Source organism: Oenanthe melanoleuca, chromosome 3 (assembly GCF_029582105.1).
Source record: "Oenanthe melanoleuca isolate GR-GAL-2019-014 chromosome 3, OMel1.0, whole genome shotgun sequence".
Classification (NCBI taxonomy): domain Eukaryota; kingdom Metazoa; phylum Chordata; class Aves; order Passeriformes; family Muscicapidae; genus Oenanthe; species Oenanthe melanoleuca.
Genome location: NC_079336.1, coordinates 46,264,367 through 46,281,674, shown reverse-complemented (window position 1 = coordinate 46,281,674; position 17,308 = coordinate 46,264,367). Strand labels below are relative to the sequence as shown.

The 17,308-nt window shown below is 38.9% G+C and overlaps 1 protein-coding gene across 1 annotated transcript; it reads left to right on the top strand.

The window, feature by feature from the left end:
- The first annotated feature begins 2,244 nt into the window (after positions 1-2,244).
- Positions 2,245-13,349, top strand: GPRC6A (G protein-coupled receptor class C group 6 member A). Its single transcript, XM_056487417.1, is given in 7 exon segments — positions 2,245-2,435; positions 4,009-4,312; positions 6,124-6,951; positions 9,233-9,445; positions 10,812-10,935; positions 12,249-12,879; positions 12,881-13,349. Coding segments are annotated over 7 exon segments (2,760 nt in total).
- The last annotated feature ends 3,959 nt before the right edge of the window (positions 13,350-17,308 follow it).

The following is a 17,308-nucleotide window of genomic DNA, read 5'->3' as shown; positions in this document are numbered from 1 at the left end:
TTGAAAATAACACTGTGACATAAAATCTGTGTAGTTTACTTGAAAGCAAACCTCTTTTTATGGTGTTTTTATAAATAACATGAAATTATGCACCAGTTATATGTGATGTTTATTTTGTCAACTTCCACTTTCCAAACTGATCAAGTAAGGATTTTTCATTTGTAGGTAAAATCCTCTTCTATAGAAATTAATAGATTTTTAGAGACTGACCAGAAACCATATCAATATGATTTATTATGGTTATCAAAAACCATGACAAATTTGAAGTTTAAAATTATCAGTACTATATTTCCATTGAGTCCTTATTACAATAGTTAAGTGTTAAGCCCTTAAAAGCTACATTTTATACTAACATTTCTTGTGACTTGCTTAAGGAAATGACTAGCTCCAGTCTTATGCTTTAGTTACATCTAAGTGTACACAAGTTTTATATACAGAATTATATACAAGGTAAAGGAAACACTAGAGTATGTGGTACCAGGCTTTAGGTTGCATTACATGGCTGGCAAGGAACAAGTACATGAATGTTTGCAAGTGAATGTCTCATAACTCAGGGCCAGCATCTGACTACAGTTAATGCTGTTATAAGTCAAGAGGAAAACCTTTGGAATAGCTGGGAATTTTGTGAGTCACTGCAAAAGCAGAATAGATTGGCATTAACATCTGCCTATAAATATGTATGGTCAGATACATTAAAGAAAAGGCAAGGAGATTTTTACTAACTGCACTGACCCAGCAGTGAGAGTGCCTCATAGAAAGAAGGAAGGCAGATTAAAGAAACACAAACTGTTGCATTATAATAAAGAGCCCAAATCTTAATTTAACTAAGGAGTAACATTTGCACTTGCAAGTATTTTGTCTGTTGCATTTGCATTTACAAGAAATATTTTGGTTGTAAATAGATATTTTACTACAAAGAGACTATTGAGAAAACAAGCAAAAATATAGTAATTTGAATAATTTATACAGTATGCATTATCCTTATCAGAAAGAATGCATAACAGACATCCCATTCCTAATTTTCTTTGCCAGTAAATAAACTTTGGTTGAAATTTTCTATGTAAACCTAGATTTCATACAATCACAGACAATAAATACTATGACTGAGCCCATTCTTTTGGGAGTGTTTTGGCATACTGCCAAAAGAAGCAAAATCTGAATAAGCCATTAAAAGAAAACAGGAAATAAACCAATGTCAGAAACAGAGAGGGATTTTAGTCAGATCTGTGTCCCTCACACAAATTGGTACTGTTCATTAGCATAAGTCATGTTTCTGTCCTAAGGAGGTTCACTTTGATGTTTAAGGTTGGGGTTGATGAAAGTTGAGAGTCCAGCCTCTGCATCTTTTTTCCCTGAGTTCCCTTCTGGCACAGCAGCTGATTCCTGTGAATCTGAAGGGACCAGTGGTGGTGAGAACAGCCACTTCCCATTCCTCCCACAGCACAGGAGCTGCTGTTCGTGCACTCAGTCAGACGGGGAAGAAAGCAAAAACTTGGACTAATGTTATTGTTTCCCCCTGTTCTGTGTTTATCACATTAACTGCAGCAGATTTGGCCTGGTTTGTAAATACAGAACCTGATCCAAAGCCCACTGAAGTCCCTAGGACCTGTGCCTCAGAACCATGAATATTAACTTATCCAAATAATTTTTATACAAGGATTTTAAAACATATAAGGGTTTGAGAGAAAAACAGTCTTTTTTTAGTTTGGGATTGGGATTTTTGAACCAGAGACTTTTATATTTTAGCATTCTTTGGACCAGACTCTTAAAACATTGTCACAGCAGTATCACTATTACCATATTACGTGATTATCATATTACATGATTACTTCTTTCCACATTGCACTCAGTTGGAAGGAATTCAAAACAAGCCCAGATTTATACCAAAATATTTGCCATGTGTTTCAGATAAGGTATCAGAAACTTTGAACACAGCATAAGAGATTTAATGTCCAGCATTTCCTTTTAAACTCATTTATGTTTCTCCCTCTCTCTCTCCACTCTCACACCCCTGCACCCTCACATTTTATGTGACAACACTGCTTTAGTACCTTCAATAAAATACCTGCCTTGTCCAGTGAGGCAAATACAAGCACCTTATGAGGTGTGACCAGCTTTTGAGTGCAGGCTTTGTCCTTTGTTGCTCTTTACAAATGACACAGGAGCCCTTGTTGGCGCTGCAGCTTGATTGACTCAAAGCTGGGAGTGAGCGAGCAAAACAGACAGCTCAGGCAAAACAGACACATGGCATTTGTTATCTTTTTGATCCCCTGCTTTGTGATCAGCACCGACATCGCTCTCTCCTGCCAGAATGCAGACTTTGTGGGTGCCAGCTCTCCGGGGGACATCATTATTGGAGGCTTGTTTGCAGTTCACAGCGAAATGCTGCATCCAGAAGGAGATCCCATCAAGCCAGTAATTCAGAACTGTGCTGGGTGAGTAATACTGGAAATTACACATATAATAAAGAAGAGACTGGACATGTAACTCTTACATTAAGGTCAACAAATTCTGGTTCTCTTACTTTGCTTAGTCTTTAAAAATTCCTTGGACATCACACAAATTTCAGGTAAATTAATACAGGGTGACAAAACACGGCCAAGTTACAATAAAAAATACTTCTATTTCAATCTTCACAGATAATAAAATAGACTTGAATGTTTGTGTTATCATCTGGTTTCCATGGAAATGCTAATTTGCTACAGGTCTAAAGGACTCAGCTGGGGATCTAGTCATTATTTGTTATGAGGCTGAACATACATGATTTGAACACAGGCAGACCATTCAATCTTAACCAGGCCCATAGTAAAGTCTGCCTCCCATCTCTTGGGCAGTTCAGTTATAATCTCTGAAAGTACCTTGATGATGACACTGTAGTTATTTTTTAAATGTAGCTATTTTTAAAATTACTGTAATTATTACACTTGGAATTATAATTGTGGCTTTACATTGTAGGATAGCCTACATATATAGCCTATAGTGTATCTATAAACACCCTGTCATGCATGCATTCTGTGCATCAGAATATTTATTCTGTTGGCTCCAAATCCTACTGTGCTTCAAACGTCCATTTTTCTGGAATGCATAAAAAGGAAACCTGGTGAAGAATTTTATTTTAAGTGCATAATAAACCTTTCCTAAGACCAGGAATTCCAAACATGCATTTTTAAAAATTGAAATACAGGTTTAAATCCAGAAATTTTATTTGGATTTTACAACTTAATCCCACATCTGAATCTAATAATCAGCTAGGCATGCAAGTATCCATCTGGATTTATGTCAAAATGTTGATTAAGTTGCTAATTTTGTCTGTCTTCCATTATTTCTCTATGGAAACATAAATTACCTCAAGTCCATCTTAAATTTAATTTCGTTCACAAGATTTGTAATCTTTAGAGAAACTTGCCTGGGAGGAGGGTTGGTTATATTAGAGGCATTTTGTGCTAGCTCAGTTCTGATTAATCACCTGTTACAACATCCACTGGAGATGAGAGGAAAAATCTGGGCTAACTTCATCAGGTCTGAAGAGTATTTTAGAGACACCAATGCAACCAATAGAGACCTTGACCTCTGAAATATTTTCTTCTATTCTGAAATATTTAGTACTTCCTTTTCTTTGCTTCATGCTTTTGGTGAAAATAAATACATTTTTTAAAAACTTACTGGGCAGGTGTAGTCAACTAGAATATTTTTACTGACTCTGACAGATGCTTCCTGAAGATATCACTTGCAAATTTTCATGTAAATTCATGAAAATTAAACTTTTACTACCTTTTTCTGTTCCAGAAAAACACTTTTGTTCAGGTACATTTTAAGTTTTGTGTTTATTTTACTTAGTCTCCCATTAATGAGAAAAGATTGTATTGGTTTTAATCTTTTGTATGCTAAACCCAAACCAATCACACAAAACTTACTACCTATCAGTTCTTCTCAGGAGATGTAGAATTCTAAGGGATATGCTCAAAACAGACTTTTTTCTAAAAAATACCATCTATGTTTCTCTGACAGCTTTGAAATTCAAGTTTTTCTTCAGACTCTTGCAATGATACACGCTATTGAAACCATCAACAACTCAACGCTGTTATCTGGAGTTACTCTGGGCTATGAGATCTACGACACGTGTGCAGAAGTTACAAAAGCCATGGCATCTGCTCTGAGATTTCTGCCAAAAGTCAATTCTTCTGAGGATGCTGTGGAACTCAAGTGCAACTACACAGACTACATCCCGAGAGTCAAGGCAGTCACTGGAGCCACCTACTCGGAGGTGTCGATGGCAGTGTCAAGGCTCTTGGCTTTGCAGTTAATCCCACAGGTAGGTTTGAGGCAATTATTTTACTTTGGACACAGATTGAGATTTACCAGGCTAAGAATAAAGGCTCTCATCACAGGAATTGCAAAAACCACATATTTACTACAGGGCAGGATTTGGTTTTTGCCAAGGACATCAGAACGGGTGGGCTCCAACTCCTAGTGGAGGCTTTGATTTACTTGCCCAAACAAAGGCAGTAAAGGATAATTTATATACCTGAAGCACATTTATCCAAGTGTGTTTTCAGAGTCATGCAGGGCTCATGTCAGCCTGGCAGTGCCTTTAGTCAGTCCTGGTTACTCCAGTGTACCTCGGATGACACTCACAACTTTGTTCAGATAGCAAAGTGACAGCTGCCATGTCCAGTTTGCCTGGTGGTGAATATGACAATACTCAATCTCAAGCTAAAAAAAAAAAAAAGAGACCAGATCAAATCTGATGAGAAATTCAGGAATTCTCTCCAGCCCAAGAGAAATTAAATGTTTAACCCAGTTAAAACCATGGTAGGGAAGTGAGGGAGATTGCTCTAAAACAAAGGTTTACTCCTGGTACTCTTCAAGCAATTGTAGAAGTGAAAGAATACAGCAGTTTAGATCCACACTAGTCCTTCCTAAAACTTCCTTATCTATTTCTGACCTCTCTAGGACTAGTACAGTCCCACATTTGTGCTTAGGCCCATGCTTACCTTCCTACTGTCACCTTTCTAAAAGAATTGGGGTCAAGGCCAGGACTAACAAGGAAGAAGCAGAACCGCTTCCACATCATCCTGCCTTGCACTTTGGTTTTGGCAGTAGTTACAAATTAACCAAATAAGTGGAAAAGACATAAAATCTGAACTAAAGATAACTTCTAACTGAATCTTCTCCTCTGCAATGGTAGGAAGTAATTCTGATCTCCAACGCCACCACAGGAACTGTAGTAAGTATGAAAACTAAAATGCTACACTTGAACATAATCAAAAGGCAAGTGACTAAAAAAATCTGCAGTAGGGGATAGATGGAAAATGGGACCCAATAGATTTTTCTTATCAATAGCATCTGCAGTGTTCTGCCACCGTAAGATTTTGGTATTCCCTCCAGACAGGTGACTCTCGTTTTGGAAAGCTTACATTTATTTTTTAAGATCTTTCAAGCAATATATATAGAGGTGAAAAAGTTCCAGCAAAAAATAAGAAAGGATTGAAACCAGAGAGATTTAAATTGCAATGTTCTTTTAATGTTTTTCTGGCTACATTCATAAGAAAAAGATAATGAATCTTTCATATGAAAGAATTTTAGCATTTGGTATTATTGGTTACTGTTTATTTGTCTGTGAGGTTCTTCCAACAGATGTAATGATCCTTTTGAAATATAATAATTAAATATTGGTGAGAAATACATACATATGTGTATATATATATATGTATATATATATGTGAACCATATTAACACACTCAGTGATAGGAAAATACTACAAAATATAAGAGTATAGCAATTTGAGTAGAGACTCAAAGAGCATGTTGATGGTATCTAACCCAAAGTATTTTATACCATCATTACTGTCATATCCATTTTGAAAGATTTTGTTCTTGGCCATCACTGAATTATGTGGAAGAGAGTGAAAAAAAATGTGTAACTGGTACTGGGCACAAGTCTGCATCCTAAGAGTAGGGAGAGAGAACCTGCCCTCTTTGGCTGCAATTTGTTGATGCTCACTCTCAGGAGGAGGAGGGAGCCCAGGTCAGGTGGGAAGAAAGAGCAGTCACGGCAGCTTTGGATCTCTTGGCATCCTTTGGATGAGACCGCATCCATAACTGAATTGTTCGCTCTTCCTAGGTCAGTCCTGCATCATCAGCTGAAATCCTCAGTGACAAAATCAGGTTTCCTTCTTTCTTCAGGACTATCCCCAGTGATTTTCACCAGACAAGAGCAATGACTCGCTTGATCTGTGAATCTGGGTGGAACTGGATCGGAGTAATCGCCACTGATGATGACAATGGGCGGTTCGCTCTGGAGAGCTTTGGGGTCCAGGCCATGGCAAACAACGTTTGCATAGCTTTCAAAGAGATGCTGCCAGCCTATCTCTCTGACAGCACCTTTCACACCAAAGTTGATCATGCAATTGAGAAGATTGTCAAGGAAACAAGAGTGAATGTTATTGTTGTCTTTATGAGACAGTTTCATGTGCTCAAACTATTCAAGAAGGCGATTGAGAGGAATGTTAATAAAATCTGGATTGCAAGTGATAACTGGTCAGGTGCAGTCAAGATCAGTACAATTCCCAACATCAGACAGTTGGGAACAGTTGTGGGATTTGGATTTAAAAGTGGAGACATCTCCTCATTCCAAGAGTTTCTGAGAAACCTTCATGAAAAGCCCACTGAAAACAACAAGTTTTTGCGTGAATATGTTATACTTTCGTCAGTCTGTGCACACCTGGAATATCATGATTTTCAAAAGTGCATTGCAAGCCAGTCCCAGGATAATCTATTGGAAAATGATGGGAGTAAACCTCAGATCTGGAGAGATGATTTTTTGAGTGCTAACGTTGAACCAGGATTTATCCGTAGTACCACACTTGCAGTCTATGCTATAGCTCATGCCATTAAAGGGCAGTGCAAAGACAGAGACTGCAGGGATCCCTCTGCCTTCACTCCCTGGGAGGTATGATGCTAATTCTTTCAGGTCTCATTCTCTCTGCCTAACTTTCATTGCATTTTTGCTCCCATATTCCTGGAGAAAAAAGCCTGGTCCTTTTACTAAATTACTTTTTATCAGCTATTCAACTACTAGTGGTTGGTCCCAATGCTGCAAACCACTGTGATACACATCATGAGTGCTCTTGAGAGATGGGGATGATGCAGGATAGGAGCAATCACCAAACAGTTTCATTTCCTTCTCTCTCTTTCTCTCACCATTGTGTCTGTTTTGTCTTAATTCAAGTGTTTGCCTCTAAAATGAGTTTCTACTTGAAACTGAAAATGCAATACATTATACCTCTGTCTGATCTTGACTTATATATGAAGACATAATCTTTAAGATAGGTGAGGTACTCGTTATCACACTCCTGGGTGGCAAAAGAAGAGGAAAAATCAGACAAGTAAACCTGGCCTGACCTTTTACCCAAGAACATGCCCAGGACTATTCACTTTTACACACTTTTACTCAGAGGATTTAACAAATGTTCATTGACAAAAGTCAAACAACCTCTGAAGAACTCTGATTTGCTATTCTGATTTGCTCTGACCTCTTATCCTAGGTCAGGGCAGGTCAAACCAAGATATGGGGTTTGGAAAAAACCCCAACCAGCCAATAATCCAGTAACAATCAAACTCTTACATGAATTAGTAAACTCTAATGAGACAAATTCAGGGCTACTTTGTAGGAATGCAGGTTTACAGAGCTACATTTACATTATAACTGAACTAAATCCAAAACCATCCAAATTAAAACTTCTTTTAAGTTAAGCACTCATGGAGAGAACTGAAAGAGATAATTATTTCCCCCGTGATATTTTCATAACATGCTTCTTCTACATGAAAATTCAACCGTCTAGGAAGGGAGATATATATGTACAGGAAAATCTTGGGATCCAAATAATCCATATCATACATCTCCACATACAGGGAAACAATGGAGTGATTGTTGTTATAGACTTTGCAAAAATAGTAACCAGTTGCACCAAAATGCTGCTAAATTCTGTCTTCTGTCTGAAGCTCTGGATGTATTCAAAAAGTTCTGGTGTTCTCATACTGTTAGACAAATTGAAAAAGTGGAGCAGTATTAAATTACTAGTCTGAATATATACAATTTAAAAAATCCTATTCGGTTCCACATAACTATGCATCATCCAAGTAAAATGCACCAATCAAATCACTTAGAAATGCCCCAGTTCTTCATAAATTATATAGGTGCTCAAAAAAATTACATTACACATAAAAAAATGGCATATTATATACACCAGATGTGTTTCATATATTTGACAAAGCCTTTTGAGGTAGTATGCCTGTCAGCACATTTGTTAAATGCTCTGAATATCACAAATGTAAGAGCATGCTTTTCAAATGCAGCTGAACTCAGCTTTTCAGCAAACATTGAATTTTTTTCTTGACAGTTAATTACTATTGCCAAAAATCACTAGGCCTGAAAAATAGTATAGCTTTTGCTTCAATTAAGAACCATGGCAGCTATTGGGAGTACTTCTATGATCTATCTGTGCCTTAACTTGTCCTTTTCTGGATTCACACAGACCTTGTTTGATCTGTCTGTCATGAGGGAGACAAAAGTTTTCCCCTGTTGAACAGAATGGATTGCAATATGAAGCTGACAGTTGCCTTAACAAAGCATCCTTGGTTTGGTAGTTCCTGTGACCTATCAAATATGGCCTTGATGTTTATTGTGCCATTGATCTCCTCATCTGAGCAAACTGGCATATATGGTTCATTGATTATTAACAGTTCTGAGTCTCACCTTGCCACACACAGTTTCAGTCAGAGTCACAGCTGGGAACAGTGCTAGATACTTCCAGACATGCTAGGGGAGTTTGCTCTGGAAGCAAATGTTGCCCAGATTGACTCTGCTGACAATAAAAAACAGGAGCACTGCCCACCACTGTTCTTTGCAAGAAGGGGAGTGCCAAAAGATTCTTAGTTATTGAATGCAAAAATATTTCCTCTCCGAACATCACATCAAAATTTTCAAGGCTTGGAAAAAAAAATTATTATGATTTTATTATTTTTTATTATTTTAGTAATAGATTTTTAAGGCCAGCAGGGTTGTCTGTATGATGTAATTCTGTAAACAAAATTAATCTGAATTTTAATATTTATCTTAGCTCTAAAAGCATTTTCTTTAACTTGATATTATCATATGTATGTTAAACTACTCATTTTATCTCACTGACATGATACTGGTATATGTTATCATTCCTTACACTTATGTGCAGCTCCTTGAAGAACTTAAAAAAGTTGTAATCATTGATGATGATAAGGAAGTCAAGTTTGACTCCAATGGAGATATGAACATCAGTTATGATGTCCTGCTTTGGAAAGAAATTGATGGCCACATGGAAATCACCACTGTGGCAGAATACGATGCAGACAAAGGTGGCTTTATCTTTGAGGATGAAGAGAAAAAAAAAGATTTTCTGGCTTTAAAGGTAACTTTTAATTTGTTGACATAAAGTGTGAAATATGTTTCAGATAATTTTTTTCTCCTGCAGCACATGCAACTGAAGCATGCATCAGCGAGAAATCTTTTGTGTGGTTTAATGTTCTCCTCTTAGAGCAAAGAATCCTTTCTGACTTTATTCAACCCTTTTCATGCACCCTGAGATGCATGTTAGCCTATAAGCAGGCTCAGTAATACAAAATTTATTTATTTCTCCAGAATGCCCCTAGAAGGTTATATCTGTCCTTAGAATTCTATTCCAAAATCTTACAAAGGGATTTCAAAATTTAAAAGAGTGTATAAAAAAAGCCCTCACTTATGTACCACCTCTTTTTTTTTTTTTTTTTTTACATGAAGATTCAGATACGTTGACTTTATTGTTAAAAAAAAAAAAAAAAAAAAAAAAAAAAGAAAAAAGAAAAAAGTTTTGTTTTTTATTTGCCCCATTAGAGCTGGGGTCAGCAACATGAGTAGGTGGTGCCACCTGGAGCCCCAGCACTGGTGTAGACAGGAGCAGTGGGTGGCCCTGGCCAGTTCCAGCTGGACAGTCTGTCCTCTGTGCATGGGGGATGTCTGGGTTCATGGCACAGCTCTGTGCTGCAAGGCATTCCCACTAATGGGACAGGGAGAGGCAGTTACTAGGTGGCCTGAATTCTGGTGTCCTTGTGTGAAATTAACTGAGGACAGAAGGAAACCTCAAACCTCGTCCCACTTTGTGGTGTGTAAAAACCATCTTGGAAGGAAAGAAGATTGCAGTGTGCCTCAGGACAGACTGTTTGACAAAAAATTGTCTTTGGAAGTGAGAAGTGAAGGCCCTGATCCCATATCCATGAGCTTCATGACTCAGGGATAGGCTGGCAAGGGTCAGGGGAGTCAGACCTTCCAAAGTGTCTGCCTCAGGCCAAGGTCCCTCAGACCTCCCTCCTGAGCAGCTGAGCAGAGTATCAGGATCTATTCGTGGAGCAGCTCGCTCAAATTCCCCATCAGATGCTTCTGTGCATTCTGTGATGATCCTCTGTGGTCTAAGTACAGGTTCAAAGCTGAGTGAAAGACTTTGGTCTGGATCTTTAAGTTACAAACAAATCCAGGGATTAGCATTCAGGGCCTAAAAATAAAAATATCAGTTAAATAATGCTCCATTCTATTGCTCATTGACTGTGTGGAGAAATTGCAAGAAACATGGACCCTAAAATGTCTCATTTTCAACATAATTTTCAGATTTCCTTAAAATATATTATACAAAAAAAAACCAAAATACAAATTGCAAAAATTCTGGAGGTTTATATTAATGTTCCCTTATAATTAACTGTACCTGAGATTATGATCTCTTTTTCTTTTCCATCTGCACACTGCAGAAGATTCAGTCAACATGCTCCCAGCACTGCAGGCCAGGCCAGGTGAAAAAGGTTACAGAAAGTCCACACACATGCTGCTATGAGTGTATTTACTGCCCAGAAAACCATTACAGCAACAAAACAGGTAAAAAATTTGTATCCAAATAAAGGTTTATTTTTGCATCAATGCAATTGTTGTGCTTGGATATAATGTGCCTTGAGAAACTTGGGTTACGCTTTGGAATGGGATTTAAATATTTGTTTGTGATCAATTTCCTGTGCTTCTTAAATTACTTCTTAAAATAATTAGATTGTTCAGCTGACTAGCATTGCCCTTTGCTAGGATGGAAATTCTGATTTATCAGTGAGATTTACTCTCATTAAAAAGAGCCTTTCCTCCCGGTCTTTCCAAAGTACATTCAGTCCAGTAAGGAGCAATATCTTGGGTTTGAGGGTGGTCAGGCACTGGAATGGGCTGTCCAGAAAGGTTATTGTGGTTGCCCCATTCTTAGAAGTGATCAAGGCCAGGCTGCATGGAGCTCTGAGCAGCCTGGTCTAGTGAAAGGTGTCCCTGTCCATAACTGGAATTGGGACTAGATGGTTTTTGAAAGTGCCTTCCAATCCAAAACCATTCTACAAGTCTATGACTCTATGAAGTTCAAGGGTTATGTATTTTGCCTAGCAGCATATTTTGTGTCTTACCACAGAGTGCTGTGTAATTTGATGTAACTGTACAGCAAATCTAATGTATACCTTACTGCTGGTTTAAGCAAAATCTTTTAAAAGGGAAAATTAAATATGGAGAAGAGAGATGGAATAAAGAAAATTAAAGTAGCATGTACTTTTAATATCCTAAGAGCAGAAAAAAATTTAAATTTATCTTTATATTCGATTAACTGTTAAATTTCTCCATAGCAGAGAATAGGAGTTGCAAAATAAAAATACCTTTCAAATCATGATCTAAAGCAGTGTTTGTTCTCGATGTTGTATTTTAAAAGCTATCTGTAAACAGAATATTAGGGTGTTTTCTTGTTAAAATAGACAAATGAAAGAAAAATAGTTCAAATTTTTGCAAGAAAATTGATTTCTCTAGAGTCATTGTTCAGATTTAAATTAAAGTTTGCCTGTCCAGAGCCCTGTCCAGGCCACGTTTCACTGGTCAGCGATGAGCAAGACAGTTTTAGAGCGCTGGTCATTTTCCCTCCTTGCCCCTGGCTGCAGGCAGGGCTTGCTCCCATCTGGCAGGGAGCTCCAGGCATTGTCCTGGCTCTCTGTGCCACTGCCACCGCAGCCAGCGCTGCCCCGCAGCTCCTCCCCCTGGACAGCCACAGCCGAGTCAGAAGCACTCAGACCCACCTTTTCCCTTCAGCATCCTTCCCCACGATGCTCCTGTAGCTCAAGCCCCTACAATCCACTTTGCCGTTTATTGACTTCGGGTTCCTTTTTTTCTGCTTCCAGATATGGATTACTGCTACCGATGTAACAACAAAACCTACTGGGCTCCCACCAACAGCTCCACGTGCTACAGAAAGACAATCTATTTCCTTGCCTGGACTGACTGGTTTGCTGTCTTCCTCCTCCTCCTCTCTGCTTTTGGGGTTGTGCTGGTTTTGTCCATTTGTGTAATATTCACCAAAAACTTGGACACACCGGTTGTAAAGGCATCTGGTGGTCTGACTGTCTGCTATATTATTCTTTTCAGCCACTTCTTAATTTTTTTAAGCACTATCTTCTTCATAGATGTACCCACCGAATTCAAATGTAAAACTAGGCAAGCACTCTTTGGCATAAGTTTTACACTCTGCATTTCATGTATTTTAATAAAGTCACTAAAAATTTTACTAGCTTTCAGCTTTGATCCCAAACTTCAGAATTTCCTGAAATGCATGTATAAACCTATTCCCACTGTGGTCACCTGCACTGGAATTCAAGTTATCATTTGCACCTTCTGGCTAATATTTAGGACACCTTTTGTAAGTCAAAATTTCTCAATCCCAAGAGCCATAATTCTGGAATGCAATGAGGGGTCTATTGTGGCTTTTGGGATTATGTTGGGCTACATCGCTGCCCTAGCATTTATTTGCTTCATATTTGCCAGAGAATTACAATGAAGCTAAATTCATCACTTTTGGCATGCTAATTTACTTTATAGCATGGATAGTATTTATCCCTGTTTATGCAACTACATTTGGCAAATACTTGCCAGCAGTGGAAATCATCGTTGTTTTAATATCTAATTATGGAATCCTCTGCTGCACTTTCCTTCCAAAATGCTATATCATCATTTACAAGCAAGAAACGAACACAAAATCTGCCTTTCTCAAAATGGTTTACACTTATTCCTCTAAGAGTGCAGGCAGCGTTGCTGTCAGTCAGATTTCTTTAGATTCAAAGTCTTCCAGCTTCCGAGCTACTGTCACGGACTCATGTAAAACAGAGAATGACTCTGTGAATGGAAACTGCCATTTCCAAGTGCCTGGGCAGCCACTAATAAAAGGCAAAGTTCTTCCTAAAAATGCTGCAAGGACTATGGTAAGGAAAAGAGTCTCCAGCATATGACTGGCCATTGTTAAAGTACTGGAAGTTAAAAAGCAATTTTAGGGAGACATTTCACTTTCAGATCCCTTTCCTTTTGGTGTTCCCAAGGAGGGCAGGCCACCTGAAACACCTTTTCCTGTACTTAGGCAGTTATCCATTGCCAGATCTGAAAGGCTTTCCTGACTCACTGAGTCCATCCCTTGCTCCTGCAAACTCCCTGATGTGCAGTCCCCTTCAGCAGCTCCCTTCCTTCCCCATCCAGCCCACACAGACCTGGGGGAACCTATTCTGCCATCTCCCTTCCTTATTATTTCTCACAGTCACATAAGTGGGACGACATGACTTTCCCCACTTCTTTTGCCTCTTTGATACTCAGTTGTTTAAAGAGCTCTTCTTCTCATCTGGCCCCATTTTACAGATCAAAGAGAACCTTGTCCCAGGCTTTGTTTGCCAAGATAAACAAGTCCAGTCCTTTAGTCTCCACTTTTAAGATAGGCTCTCTATTCTTCTGAAATTCCAAAAGTAACCCTTTTCATCTGGTATCACTGAATCCTTTTTTTTTTCTCCCCAAAACTGCACATCTAATTCCAGATGAGTGCTGTAGTAAAATTTAAGGTTCCTTGTGTTTACCAGCATGGTAATGAACTAGAGACAGATCTATAAAGAAATTAGAGAATTCTTCTGGAGGTCTGTAGTTACACAAATGCTCATCTGCCTTTTTTCCCCATACCAGAAGAAACACACTTTCACCTCATGCACCTCCTCTGATGCATGAGAAGAAAGAGCCCCAGGTGTCCTTTAATTTGAAAGGTCAATGTGTAGTGACAAAACTTAAAACCACTAATTGATTCTTCTCATTAGCATAAATAATGCATGAGTGCATCCTGGAAAATTTAAGGGGGTTGATATATATTTTTAAAAATGTGATTGTTAATAAGAACATGACAATGTTCATTACAATACACAGAAACAGCCCAAGGATGACCTGACATGATCTGCACTGAATGAGTCTCTGCTCTGTAGCTCCATGAGAACAGCTATGCTGTGCCCTCTGTATGAGAGGCAAAGAGCACATTCAGAGAAGGTGGAATTTTTCTGTCAGGGTAATGGTACAATGGAGCTTTTTCAGACAGAGCTTAAACAGCAGAGCTACACTCTCAATACAGGAACAGGAAAATACTTTTCCATGTTCATAAAGCCCAAAACATAGAAACTTATAGTTCTGTGCCTTACAGTTACTGTAAAATAATACTAAAATCTTTGATATTGTGTATCTATGAAGGTATTTTAAAGTCATTTGAAAGGCAAGAGTGCAATACGGATTTGTGAAAATACATATGTTCTGTTGCTGATTGTAGAAATGAAGGGTTATGTGTATATATTTTTATGTTGAATGCTGTTTATACTTCAGTTGTTGGAAATAATGTTCTGCATATGAGGTTATGCATGATAAGGTTAAAATGTCTGCAATTTGACTGCCAATGCAGCAAGAAGTCTCCCCTTGAAAGAGAGAAGCAATGCTTACATTGTGCAACTGTCAGCAATCAGCTGGTTAGAAAAGTTAATTTGGCTGGAATGTTGTACTTGTATTTATGGTTTTCAAAACTGTTGAGTGTAGCATGCCTTGAAGCTATATGAAAGGGAATGATTAAAGCCATATTGATATTTAAAATTGAGTTTGCTTATTTAATTTCCTTACCTCTCCCCATGAGCTTGTGTTTGGCCTTGGGCAACAGCAATACACACACCTGTAAGGTGTTTCCACTGTAGACCTCAGTCTGCTTGGAAATTAGATTAGATTAGATTGAAATATGTGTGTGGTAAGGGATTAATCCTGCAGGACAATGAGGAGAATGTCTTGATGAACAGTGACAGCAGTGTGAGGGTCTCTACTGAGGTATCTCTGAGGAAAGACATCACATGTGGCAGAATTTCAAAAGAGCCCTACATGCTCCATCTAATTCTCCAGCTACTCAGGTCTTCTGTGCAAAGCACAGTCCATGGTGGGGCAGACAGGATGTAACAGGTTTGCAAGCTTGACTTGGCAGCAAAAAAGAGACATTATACCGAGATGTGTTACATGGTTTTAAATGCCTTGTCTGCAAGAATCAAGTGATCATATGTAGGTAGAACATAAAGGGGTTGTGCTACCCTACACAGAGGATATAAAAAAGCTTAACATAGGAGTTTATTATACTGAAGGAGCATTTGTACACATTCTCCTACCCAGGGCAGTAAGTATTCCAACAATCTAACTATTCTTCTTGCCAGTCATGGGGGCTGAGCCTGAAACAGATTTTCATCCCCGGAACACAGAACAGGAATCACCTTCCAGAGTCCTAGCAAAGTCTTGTCCTGGTGCTCCCCTAGAGCCATGGCCCATAGGTCAGGCTGTATGAGGCCAAAGGGACCAGCTCTTCTTTCTGGGCCAGAGCACACTCTGCTTGCTTACTTTGGAAAGGTCCTGAAACCATTTCTCAACCACTTCTCAAAACACTAACATCCCACAGGCACGTTTTTCATCTCTGGGAGCAATAGAGAGAGCAAATGTCTCCAAATAATGTGCTGTTCACAGAGAAATCAAATGGGAAAGTGCTGTTTGTTAGGCAGGAGGCTGCTCTGGATGTAAACATTATTTAACCTTTTAGGGCTTATGTCATCCATTGTTAATAATGCTAAATTATGCATTCTGAAGCCACTACCATACAATGTAGAATATCTGCAGGGAGAATGAAGGCCACCAAGTGTTTGATGTCCTTTTCTCCAGAGCATAATTCCCTGCAGATTTCAGTAGCTCTGGCTGTGTAGATGGCTTTCAGCTGCCCATAATCTTTAGAGCAGTTCTTTGGTGAGTGCTGGAAACTATGTGAACTCTAAACTTCCTCCCAGCAGCTCTGCTGATGGCCATTGGAGCTACAGTGACTCTGAATGTGTGGGTGACCATCAGGAGGGGCAGCTAATAGCAGTGGCTGGGATGCTGCTCATAATGAATGATGCTGAGCCCAGCCCAGATGTGCTGACTCTTCCTACCCTTCCCAGCTGTTTCTTCAGGGACAAGGAGCACTGCTTGACACTATGCCACTCTCTTTGAGCAAAGGTAAAGCATCATCCTCTAGGTAATTTCTGTTGATGTGTCTTCATCTCCTTGACAACATTCTGAAAGAGGAGACAGCTGCTCAAGGAGTGTGTGTGCATGCAAAGAGGTACATGTCTTCCTTTTTTTTATGTGCTCTGCTCCTGAAGAAAAGACAGCTGGAGGTTTTGCCTACAAAAAGTTCAAAACTCCTCTTTTGTGCTGTCATATTGAGCACAGGACTTAAGTTGTTGCCAGACACTGATCCATCCCTGGGGAGTGGGACTTCCTCTGTTCATCTGCAGCCATTCTGGTTTTGGCTGATGCATGTAAAATCTTCCACTGCTCGGTGCATCACACAGTTCTGTTGAGACAGTCTTGCACTGCCATGAGTATCATGCTAACACAGACTGTTGCTTTGCAAATGTCTATTCTGTGCTGATTTATCTCATTTTTTTTTCAGGGTTTGTTTTTTGTTTGATTATTTTTATTTTTTATTTTTAATAAAACTCTGTCCAGGATGTGAAAGGAAAAGCCAAAAAAGAAAGTTTTTCAGTTGAAGTAGATGGAAAAGCCTATGATGAGAATTAGTATATTTGAGCATTCTGAAAGCAGTAAAATGACAGAAACAAAGATGTGAGCAGGTTTGTGTCACAGAACTTAAACTCTACATAGAATCATAAAATGGTTTGGGTTGGAAGGTACCTTAAAGATCATCAAGTTGCCATGGGCAGAAACACCTTCCACTAGACCAGGTTGCTCAAAACCCCATCCAACCCTCCAGGAATGGGGCATCCACAACTTCTCTGAGCAACCTGTGCCAGTGTCTCACCAACCTCACAGGAGAGAATTTCTTCCTAATCTAAACCCATCCTGATTCAGTTTAAAACCATTACTCCTTGTAATG